Genomic DNA, 12,063 nt, shown 5'->3' with positions numbered 1-12,063 from the left:
ATGTCTTTAGCTGATTCCAATGCTGGTGATTTGGATTTCGGACAAGAGGTGACGCTGGGTGATAAGCTTAAAGGATTCAAATCCTCCGGGTTTGATCCCGAAAATTATGTATCAACCAAATGCCGCACAACCAGCGAAAAGGTACCTTGTAAGCAATAATAAGAAAAATACGTTCGTTCCTGTACCTATAACTGGTCAAAACTTGATGTATGTTATGGAGTACAACAGATACCGTTAGGCCAAGAGTCTATTGTCGACTTGGCCTATAGAAGTTGCATAGTATTCATGCGGGCTAAATTGCGTAAAATTAATATATTGGCAGGAAATTAAGCACTTGGTGACTTGTCTTCTGGATCTAAAGAAGGCCTCAGCAGAAGAAATGAGAAAAAGTGTTTATGCTAATTACCCTTCCTTCATTCGGTAATATTCATTAAGCTATATTAAGTGTTACAGTACATAAAAAGTTAAATACACAATATGACTTGCATTAGTAGGTATATGTAGTGTGGTTTTTTTTTGCCCCATCAAAGTCACAACTTGAACGCAAATTAATCGGGTCGCATATAAGTTAAATGAGAAGAATAAACAACTAACTTTCATTAACGTGTTCAGAACATATATAGATACAATGATCAGTGTTATATTCCTATGGAATTCGCTCTCTCATACAGTATATTGTGATTTGTGACTACATACTTTATGTAAAAATCGGTATTCATCTGTACGTTACATGCATGCAGTGTATCAAGGGAGATCTCTGATCTTGAGGGACAACTAGTAGCCTTGCGGAACCTTTTATCCAACCGTGCAACTATTATTCATACTTTAGCAGAGGGCATTGGGGTAGAACCCATGTCGTCTTCTGGTCCTGGGTCGAGGAAAAATGCTAGCTTCGACTTGGAAGATAGAGAACCTTCTGAGATGGAAGTTTGGTTGTCACAATACATGGACAATTTGAATATTTTGTTAGCCGAAAGAAGAGTAGATGAAGCTTTAGCTTCCCTTGACGAGGGAGAACGTGTGGCAAAGGAAAAAAGATCAACTATGCCAACCATGCTACTCTCTTCATTACAGGCTACTATCACTCAGCAAAGACAAAAACTAGCAGATCAAATTGCAGAATCTGCCTGCCAGCCTTCTTCTAGTGGCGCAGAGCTTCGATCATCTGTAGAAATAATCAAACGACTTGGTGATGGTCCACGGGCCCATACACTACTTCTTAACTCACACCACCACAAGTTACAATCTAAAATTCAAGGTATTCAGACATCGGGCTCAACATATGGTGTGGCCTACACTGCTGCCCTGTCTCAACTAGTCTTTTCAATCATAGCTCAGGCATCAAGTGATTCTTTAGCCATATTTGGTGATCAACCCTTGTACACATCTGAACTTGTGACATGGTCTGTCAAGCAGACCAATACTTTCGCGAATCTCATGAAGAGACATGTAATTGGTTCACCTTCCGCTTCAGGGGGGCTGCGAACTGTAGCCGAGTGTGTTCAGATTTCAATGGGTCATTGTTATCTATTAGAAGCTCATGGATTGGCACTTGCACCCGTCCTCCTCAGACATTTTAGGCCGTGTGTTGAACAAGCGTTGAATGCTAACTTGAAAAGGATTGAGCAAGGTACTGCTGCTCTAGCAGCTGCAGATGATTGGTCACTCAGCTTCCCACCTGTCGGCTCTCGTTCTTTGGGTACTACTGCTTCCCTTGGAAGTTCAAATGTATCTCAGCTAAAGTTGTCAAGTAGCGCTCATAGATTTAATGTGTTGGTTCAGGTGAATTTATTTCTTTGCCTCATGTTTCTCTCTTACTGTACATACTAGAAAGGGGTATAATATAAAATTCAGATTGAAAGATAGGCGTTCTTCAACTTTGAAGGTTTTTTCTTGGTAATGTAATAGATATAAGAAATTCGATCAAAGGTAGTCCTTTTTGCTTTGCATTACTGCATTTGTTTTCTTATATACACACACATACATAACTAAATTTAGTAGTTTTATTCGCTGTAGGAAATGTGTGAGGATGTTGGACTCCTCAGGTCGTTGCAGTTTTCAAACCGGGCCATGGAAGGTCTTGTACAAGTATTTAAATCATATGTTCACATGCTAGTAAATGCATTGCCTGGTTCATCTGAGACCGAGAACTTGGAAGGTAGAATTGTGAGGATCGCAGAGGATGAAACTCAGCAGATAGCATTACTAAATAATGCATATTTGTTAGCGGATGAGCTACTTCCACGAGCAGCCATCAAGTTATTGCCTGCACAACAGTGTCTTGCCCCTGATACCCCTAGAAGAGCTTCAGAAAAACAACTACGTACTCCAGAGCAAAGAGAATTAAAGAAACAACTCCTTCGATTTGTTGATCAGCTGAAAGATAGTTTTTGTAGAAAACATGCCCTCAATCTCATCTTTACAGATGATGGAGGTGCCCGACTTAATGCGCAGAGGTACTTGAGTATGGATGAAAGTTTAGAAGAACCGGAATGGTTCCCATCTCCAATATATCAGGTGAAAAAAAGATTATCTGTTTCCAATTTAATGTACATTTGAGTTATCTAGAAAAACCATGAGTGCTATTCAAAATTTAATATGTTCATAGTTACTAATCTCAAACTTGAAGATTAGCATGCTCGACTATGAATTTATACCAATCTTTTTAGCTGTCACACAATGTAATTTATCTTTTGGCGTCTGATATAGGTTTGTAATTGATCTATGTATCAGGAACTGTTTGTTAAGCTGTGTACCGTTTCAAGCTTAGCATCCAAGATGTTTATGGAAAGGCAAAAGTTTACCACCCTTCTTTTGATTAGACTAACAGAAACAGTAGCTTTGTGGCTTTCTGATGAACAAAGTTTTTGGGAAGAAGTTGAACACGGGCCAAAGCGTCTAGGACCTTTTGGGCTTCGACAGGTTTCTTTCGTGTTACCTCTATGCCTAGATCATATTAGGCTACCCCACATTAAATGTCACAAATCTCAAGCCTAGATCCAAAATGACCAACTATCATCAAAAAAACTGCAGGGTTTTCCTTTTAGATTTGTACGACTTTCTGAGCAATCTCTTATTGCAGTGTGCATCCTTATTGATAATCTTGAAACGACCATTGCCATTGACTAATATGGCAATAGCGATGTGGATAAAGTGGGCTAGTTTCGAAGTAGATGATATAAGCATTAATCATAAAGTGGATCACATCCAGTTTATGCATTTATTAGCTGATATATTCCAACAGTTAGGATTAATTAAAACTCGAGCCCAGTGGTAATGCTTGCAGCCAAGTTTAACAAGAGTTTCTTTTGGTGGTCTTATTCTATGCTATGCAGTTTTATCTAGATATGCAGTTTATTATAGTCTTTGCCAAACAAGGGCGTTACTTATCACGGAGTCTACGAGAAGTTATCCAGGGTATCATTTCAAGAGTTATGGAATCGGTTGCTGCTGTGGATACAGATCCTTATAGGTTCTTTTCTGTTTCTTATAAAGCCAATTTTTCCTTTTAAAATTTGGTTTTAAAATATATGTTTTAATGAAGCAGCTTGTTACCTGAGGATGATTGGTTCACTAATACCGGTCAAGTTGCAATTAAGATGTTGACCGGAACTGACACCTTGGAAAATGTAGAAGTTACAAGTCCAACAGCTTCTTTGTCAATTGTGTCTCAAGGGAGTAATTAGTGCATCTTCGCTCGCAAACAGGATCCTTACAAAATGGGTAATAACTTGAGCTTACGAACTCCAAATGGAGAGATTAATTAACCTGTTGAACTGAATCATATCATACCATTGTTTGCAAAAATAGTTGATTAAATTAACTGGAAATCATACTTGGCATTTAAGTCTAAAACCATTGTACATCATAAAGCGCTGTTCAAATCTCACATATTCCTGCAAATAAACACCTTTTTGACATTAAAAATTCAAGGTATCATGGTTTAGAAAGTTAACTACTGTCAAGTTACTAAAGCTTTGATTTTCTTTCTTTGTTTTGTAGCTTAGTACTTATACCATGAAGAGTGTTATATCTTGCTAATTACTCCAAACTAACTGGAGATGTATGGATGTTACATCACTTTGACTACTTGGAAAACGCAACAAGTGGATCGCCTTCATTGGGCTACTATACGCGGCTTGCGCACACGCATACGACACAGACTTTGTTTTGATTACCCATGTGAATTAGCACTTACTCGTATTAAATTTGAAACTTGCAGGATGGGGCTCCTGCCTCAGTTAACCCAATAGGATAATTCATTTGATCAATATCATTCAACCTTACACAACACAACATTTACCTTGGTAACTCTTCCGATTGGTTACCCTGCATTATAAAAAAATAAAATAAATTACTGACAACTTCTTAAGAAAATTTTTTTTACACACTCAATCCTACAAAACATCGACTATTTAAAAAACCCAGATGAAGTGAAGCCAAATCCCAGATGAAGTGAAGTTCTTGTGTCTATTTAAAAACCTTTCTCAAGTTGCAACTAATTAACTCTTTGCATATCCACATCTATTTCAATATAATTTTTTTCCATGCTAACATTTCAAAAAATAAGTAAAACGATGGGGTATATATATGTATAGTAAATATTACTCTTTTCTGGTAACCTATCGATTGAAATTTATGGTTTTGGTAATGGTATGGTTCTGTTACATACTTATGTGAAAGGGTGAAATAAATTGAGTCTAGCTAATTTGAGTCCAAAAAAAGTCCATATGTGTAAGTTACCTCCGACCACCACCACCACCACCACCGTCATCATCTCCGACCATAACCATGATCCTCCGTCGACGGCGACCATCTCCGGCGAGACTTACACATGTGTAAGTTAACTTTCCGGCGAGAATCAGGTTCGTTTTCGGGTGGATACGGTACGGGCCAGAGGCCCTCATCCGTTCTAAGCTGACCGTCAAGGGACGCATATGAGAATCGTATGGATTTAATGAGCGGCGATCCAAGAGATGGCGACGGTTTGCTACGGTACGGGCGAAGCCCTTGATGCCGGCATCGACGCCGTGGTTGGAGTGGTCGGAGATGATGGTGGCTGGTGGTGGTTGTCTCACGAAGGAAAAAACCTAGAAATTTTAAACCCTAAAATGCTCAAAAAGTTGTAGTGTAAGTTGTACTTACACATGTGTAAGTCTCGCTGGAGATGGTCGCCGTCGCCGGAGGATCATGGTGGTGGTCGGAGATTATGGTGGTGGTGGTGGTGGTAGGAGGTGGTTGGAATTGGAGGAGATGGAAGGAAATCAATGAACTTTTTTGACCTGGACTCATTTTATCTTTTTCCCATAACGTACATATACATAAACAAATTAAAATTGGTAAATTTAGTGATGACGCAAACAAAAGGTTTATGGGTGCGTGTTATTCGGCAATATGGACGTTATGGTATCGGAGCAATGCTACATGCTTTGGTTAGCGGTATGTGCATGAAGCTGTTATAATCCGAAATGAGGATAAGAACAAAATTTGGACTTAGGTCACCACGAAGTCGATATCATAAGAACAAAAAACGCCACTTTACATAAATTTGGACCATTTTCGCAAACGGGATGATATCAAAAGGACCAAAAATGTAATTCGTTCTTTATTAATCTTTCACATTTTGACCCAACACGACACAAGCCCTAGTTTCATTATTTCCCTTATACATCACGACGGACGGACGGACGGTACCCAACCCAACCTCACCTCTCAGTGACTAAAAAAATACGAGTAACTAAAAGAGAAAAGAATGAATGGATCGTGAGGGATAGAAGAGATGACGATGATTATCGTATCGTGAAACCAAATGGGATCGTGATGACATTCCCCAGCCCGAAACCCTGGCCTCGAACTGGCACATCTACGGTTGCACAACAACGTCTTTATGCTCAGCAACATGGTATCAAAATCTTGGATAAGGATGTCTTATCTAGTAAGTAATTTATACCTTTATTATTATTACTTGTTTATATTCTATGTTTTTTTACATATATTTTTTTTTTCCGATATCAATTATATTTATGAGACCGGTTATTTTAATTTACTTTTATTATGTATGTACAACAAACATATATGATATATCCTCTTAATATGATACGAGTATCTATTATAATTAATTAAATAAGGAGGGACTTTGTTGTGTGTTTGCTGTTTATCTATCTGATACATATTAGAATAACAAAATTCATTACTTAATTAACAGTATGTATCTAAGTATGGTTGAATAAAACGCGTATCCTGTTGGCCCGTTATAATTCATGATGCTAAAAATGAAATGTGATGATGTGATTAGAAAAACTTCGAAATTCTGATAGTGAAATGACTATTCATATAAACACTAAGAAATTGATAACTTTACACCTTGATGCACTTACTGCGAGTGCATCAGAGAGTTCATTGAAAGTGCATTAAGGATGTCCTTTTGGGCCAAGGGCGTATGAAAGCGCCAGAATCATTACTACTAGCTAAGACCCCGATCCTATATATCATTATTCATATTATTGTCTTGGTTATGTCTGCTAATTTTTTGCACCTTGTCATTTTATCTATTGTTTAGAGGCCAGAGGTCAACCCACAGCTGAAGAAAGAAAGGCTAAAAGGATTGAAGAAGCTATCGCCCATAAGCGGTATCTTGGATTGGATCCTTCCGAAGCAGAAACTGGTCAGAGCAACTTCTTCTAACAATCTTTTATAATGCTTGTGTCAAAGTGTTGTATATATATCAATATGTATATATCTATAAATAAGTTGACAGGATGAAAGTTATTACATACTGGTTCATGGTACTATTATATTGTTGTTTCATTTAGGTGTCGAAACTGAAGCGAATGTTATGCCCCGCCCCCCGCATCCTTACATTACAGTAGCTTCATATACTGGTAACAGTCCTATCCATTCTTTATAGTGGGTGTTGCACTATTTTATTACTATAGCTAATCAAGATATTCTTATTGATTAGGTCAAGTTCAATCTTATCTTGTACTGGGCAAGTTACTCTCTTTGTGTAATAAAACTGCCGTTTTCCAAATTGCTGGTGTGGGGACTAACCGACCAACTACCAGCCTGTTTGACATGTTACAAATACGTTTATATGCATAAATAACTTAACAGATCAAAATTAATTACATATTTGGGTTATGGTATTATTGTGTTGCTTCATTTATCATTTATAGGTAACAAAACTGGAGGAAAAGGAAGGTGCGTTATTTTTAAGCGTGTTCACCAGTATCCGAACCTTTCAGCGGCTTCAGTTGCAACTGCACCTGGTAATACCTTTTCTGTTTCGATAATTTTGGTCAAATTCAATCAATCACTTTGTGCTTGGTGTTTTATTTGACTTTTCAAATGCTGTATATGGTTGGTGATAGACTCACTTTTCATGGGTACCTGTTTGTTTAATAATCTGTCATTTTCTAAATTGTTTGCGCAAGACCAAATTTTAACCCATTTGACCTGGTCAAATATATTACATCACTCAAATTAAATTTGTTCATAAATAAACGGGCTAAAGTTAACTTGGTTTATGGTATCATTGTACTGTTCAATCGATAGGCTCCCCAATACTTGGTTTATTTATCATCCTCAACTGTTGTTTTCTAAATTGTTTTGTGTGAGATTGAGCAACTATCAACCCATTTGTGCAATTTGAATAATTCACAATACAACTTCAATAAATCAACTTTTGTATTCTAATATCTTGAAATTACTTTGGCTTATGGTATCATTGTTTTGGACTTATTAACAGGTACCAAAGAAGCTGAAGTGGGAGATGGAACCCTTTTCAATTGCCCCCATGAGGATTTTGGCAAGTCAAGTGAAACTTCTGTTGAGAATACAAAACCCGAAACAGATTCATAAGCAACTCTTGTCACTTTTAGTAACAATTAAATTCACCCGATTTGGTGTTAAGTATCTGCTTCCATGAAGCAGCTTGTTACCCGAGGATGGATGGTTCACTAATATTGTTGAAGTTGCAATTTTGATGTTGACCGGAACTGACACCTTGGAAAATACAGAAGCTACAAGTCCAACAGCTTCCTTGTGAATTGTGCCTTAAGGGAGTAACTAGCGTATATTTGCTCGTGAACAAGATCCTTACAAATCGGGTAATTTTGAGCTCATGGCAATACAATGACAAAACGATTCCCTACACTTGTTGTCCATTTTTAAGATTATTAATAGTTAAGGTCATAAATATATTATAATCATAATTTTATTTAAGTATGATGATCTGGAGAGTTCCAAGTATTTGAATACACACTTTAGGAATGGGGTGGTGAGGGACTGCACTGCCTGGAGTTACACTTTTAAGTATTCCTGGATTTACACTTTAGGAGGGGTTGTTTACCTTGAGTGAGGTCTTGGGATCAAGCCTCGTTCTAGGGATTTTCTTCTTCGCAGTAACCCTAAGGGTATACCTTGGGGGTAGTAACGGGTCTAGCTTATGGAGTGTGGGTTCGGGTGCGCAGACTGCCTGTTTTTTGACATGCAAAATTCAATGTATTATGTTTTAGAAAGTTAGCCGCTGTCTAGCTACAAAAGAATTGTTTTCTTCCCTAACCATGAAGAGTAAACTGGAGATACATGTATTTTGACAGCTTACATTATTTTAACTATGAGAAACAGCAACAAGCGGGTCACCTATATTGGGGTACTATATACGCCACCCATGCACCATATGACACAGACTTGATTCGTTTTGATTAACACGTGAATTAGTGCTCATTAAATTTGAAACCTGCATTTCAAAAAAAAGTAATATGAAACCTGCATCATCAAGGGGATGGGCTCTGGTCTCAGTTAACAGTATGATAATACATGTGATCAATATCATTTAACCTTATGCAACACAACCTTTACCTTGGTAACTCCTCTAATTGGTTACTCTACATTATAGTAAAAAACAGAAATTTTCGACATCTTCCAGAGAATTTTTTTTACACATTCAGTATTACTCGTACAAATTACTTGCCTGAATTGTGAAGTTCTTTGTGTCTATCCTAACATGCTTCAAAACATTCCTGGAGTTGCAACTTGCAAGTTGCAACTAGTTAAATCTGTGCATATCCACAACGATTTATTTAAATGCAATTTTGAAAAAAATGGTAACTGGGTGGGAACCACTTAGCCCTATGTACCATATTGGTATCATGCCGCACTACCGCATATTGGCATCCCGGTGACTTCCCCAGGGAGTAGATGAGAATAACGAATAATGGGTTGCGCCAAGATTCAAACCCGTGCCATACTTGTGTATAGTCTTTTTGGGTAACCAATCAATTGGAATGTAAGGTTTTGGCATGGTTAGGTTACATACTTGTGTATAGTCCTAAAAAACAAAACCATGGTTTTGTTACATACTTTTGTATGGTTAACGTATATACATAAAGAAATTAAAAATCATATATTGATGACGTGAAAGGATGCAAACAAAAGATTTATGGTGTGTTATAATGTGGACGTCATGGTATAGAGAGGTAGCGATGGCGGCATTTGAAGAAAAATGGTGTGAAAAGAGGTTGTATGGTTCACCATAAACATTCCCTAAACCCATTTAATGTCGAGATTGTAATGTTCATCTTTATTATATTTATATATATCCACTAGTTGATAGACCGTGAGATGCACGTGTATTTATTAAGAATATTTGTATATTAAGAACTAGATTAAACCAGTGGCGAAACCAACAATTTTACAAAGGGAGGGCCAAATTTTTTTTGTTAACCTGGATACTAATTGCAAAATAACAGCATAATAACATCAATTTAGTTCACAAATGGCAACATATAGCTCACAAATAACGTACAACAATATATTTGCAGAATTATACAAAGACAACAATTGTACTGTATCTAGATAACGTCACTATAATAGCATAGCTATAACTTTTAGAAAGAATGAGTTCACATAAATAAATACAGGATAAAGCAATCATAATTGTAATAAAAGTATATGTTTTTATCTCGTGTTTTTTTGAAAGATAGACTACTTTATATGTATACTTTTGTAATAGCCCCATTACATCAACGCAGTAAACTATGTAAATGGTTGAGGATAAATGGATAATAAAAGCTTACTACTTATATTAATCATCACAATTACTAAAAATGAATTAATGTTAAAATACCCTCATTGGTCCATAAGAATAGAAGACGTATGTGAGGCTTAATGAATTTTTTAAACTTTTACCTTTTTTACTTGTAACTTTTAGTTTAGAGAGATACAACTATAATATCACAGAAATTTAATAGGTTAGGATCTTTCTATATAGGATGGGCCAAAAAGTTTGATGGATCAAAAACATAACAGATTACCTATAATAATGTTGGTATTCTAGTCTATCTAGGGTGGGCTGTGGCCCTCCCTATGTCTAAGGTCCCTCCGTCACTGGATTAAATCCGCACGTTGTGCGAGATTAACTGAGAACGTAAACTAAAATTAATTGATAATTACATTATTATTCATAGTTTATGATAATATTAAAAATAATCAATTTACAAATGATACAAATAATAAAATTATAATTTATAAATATATAATAAATACTTATCAAATATGTTAAAGCATTACTAATTAAACATAAATATTCATAAATCATAAAATTCTTTTTCTATGCTCTATATATTATAAATATAATACAAAAAACAATCTCATCGAAAACAATGATCATTATTTATTTATTTTTATTCTTTTGAACGGCGCAATGATAATTATCATTGAATTAATAAAAGAGAAATGATTAATCATCCTAAACAAATAGCCTAAAAGTCCTCCTAATCAGTATATAATGCCACATGGAAAAATCAAGGGGGGAGGTGAAGAAAGATAATGAGTGGATTACACATATTAAATGTCTATTACATATGTCAAATGTCTATGATATTAAGAGGATTTTTAGACTATTCTTTTAGAAATCATTTTGCTTAATAAAAAGACGCAGTCTAAATCATATATAAACATCTTTGCGCTCATATATTATCAAAATACATAATCTTAGTTATATGAATATAAGTTACAAATATAGATTTACATATCAAAGATATATGTGTGAAACTGATAAAGTAAATATCTAATTTAACATTATGTCTTACGTATCAAAGATAAGTTACAAATATAGATTTACAAATATGGATTCTCCCAGCATAAGATAACTTCTTGTTCCTCCATCCTTTTATTCTGTCTTTAACTTTCTCAACTAAAACCTTGCAGTCCTTGATTTCTAATTTTATAGCTAATAAAGGCACCCCTAGGTATTTCACAGGAAGTTTCCCACACCTAAATGGTAGTATTTGTAACAACTCCTGCTTGTCCCTTTCAGATATAATACCAAAAAATATAATACTCTTGGACAAATTTGGCACCAAACCAGATACACTACTAAACTCTTCCAAAGATTTTTTAATAACCATTAATGAACTAACAGTACCTTTGCTCATAACCAGTAAATCATCAGCAAAACACATGTGGGACAACCTAATTTCCTTACACCTAAAAGGATATTTAAGTTCACTAGATTCCTCTATATTCTTCTTCAAAATAAGAGTGAACACCTCCATCACCATTGTAAACAGATAAGGTGAAATGGGGTCACATTGTCTTAGACCTCTACCACCTCTAAAATATCCATGAGTTTCACCATTTAGACAGATTGAGAATTTAGTTGTAGTCACACATGTCATTATCCATCTCACCATCTTATCATGAAATCCAAACCTTCTTATAATATAAAAATATCCATCTAACAGTATCATAAGCTTTTTGAATGTCAATCTGCATTGCACACCTCTTAGGACCATTTTTCCTATTGTAACCCCTTAACAATTCATGTGCAATTAATATATTATCTTGTATATGCCTGTCTGGGATAAATGCACTCTGATTTATATTAACAACCTTAGCAATCCCTACCTGAATTCTTTGTGTAATGATTTTGCTTATGCATTTGTAAATCACATTGCAGCAAGCAATTGGTCTAAATTCAGAGACTTTATTTGGGTCACTGACCTTAGGAATGAGAGCAATCAAAGTGGCATTGATCTCACCTAATAGTTTGCCATTACT

General features: G+C 35.9%; 2 protein-coding genes across 3 annotated transcripts; both read left to right on the top strand.

The window, feature by feature from the left end:
- On the top strand, nt 1–4,173 carry LOC122597519 (exocyst complex component EXO84A-like). The gene is made up of 8 exons (XM_043770108.1): nt 1–141; nt 323–420; nt 741–1,782; nt 2,017–2,517; nt 2,734–2,922; nt 3,336–3,472; nt 3,548–3,723; nt 4,003–4,173. The coding sequence occupies exons 1-7, from the start codon at nt 1–3 to the stop codon at nt 3,684–3,686; spliced, it is 2,247 nt and encodes a 748-aa protein (XP_043626043.1). The 3' UTR covers nt 3,687–3,723; nt 4,003–4,173.
- Nucleotides 4,174–5,592: 1,419 nt separating this feature from the next.
- Nucleotides 5,593–8,250, top strand: LOC122596378. Of its 2 annotated transcripts, XM_043768942.1 has the most exons (5): nt 5,625–5,935; nt 6,560–6,664; nt 6,813–6,881; nt 7,176–7,268; nt 7,748–8,250. In XM_043768942.1, exons 1-5 carry the CDS (start codon nt 5,821–5,823, stop codon nt 7,858–7,860), a joined length of 495 nt encoding a protein of 164 aa, XP_043624877.1. In that variant the 5' UTR covers nt 5,625–5,820; the 3' UTR covers nt 7,861–8,250. The 2 variants fall into 2 exon arrangements, with proteins under 2 accessions (XP_043624878.1, XP_043624877.1); XM_043768943.1 differs by lacking the exon at nt 7,748–8,250 and having other exon boundaries at nt 5,593–5,935; nt 6,962–7,265.
- The last annotated feature ends 3,813 nt before the right edge of the window (nt 8,251–12,063 follow it).

The sequence above is a fragment of the Erigeron canadensis genome, chromosome 4 (assembly GCF_010389155.1).
Source record: "Erigeron canadensis isolate Cc75 chromosome 4, C_canadensis_v1, whole genome shotgun sequence".
NCBI classification, from domain to species: domain Eukaryota; kingdom Viridiplantae; phylum Streptophyta; class Magnoliopsida; order Asterales; family Asteraceae; genus Erigeron; species Erigeron canadensis.
The sequence above is the reverse complement of the archived record's forward strand: the minus strand, read 5'-3'. Positions and strand labels throughout refer to the sequence as shown.

Excerpts from the sequence above, each read along its gene's own strand:
- LOC122597519 (XM_043770108.1), top strand. The coding sequence starts at position 1 with ATGTCTTTAGCTGATTCCAATGCTGGTGATTTGGATTTCGGACAAGAG. Across the intron at positions 421-740 it reads AATTACCCTTCCTTCATTCG|TGTATCAAGGGAGATCTCTG; the intron begins GTAATATTCATT and ends ACATGCATGCAG. Across the intron at positions 1,783-2,016 it reads GATTTAATGTGTTGGTTCAG|GAAATGTGTGAGGATGTTGG; the intron begins GTGAATTTATTT and ends TATTCGCTGTAG.
- LOC122596378 (XM_043768942.1), top strand. The coding sequence starts at position 5,821 with ATGACATTCCCCAGCCCGAAACCCTGGCCTCGAACTGGCACATCTACG. Across the intron at positions 5,936-6,559 it reads GGATAAGGATGTCTTATCTA|AGGCCAGAGGTCAACCCACA; the intron begins GTAAGTAATTTA and ends TCTATTGTTTAG. Across the intron at positions 6,665-6,812 it reads TCCTTCCGAAGCAGAAACTG|GTGTCGAAACTGAAGCGAAT; the intron begins GTCAGAGCAACT and ends TGTTTCATTTAG.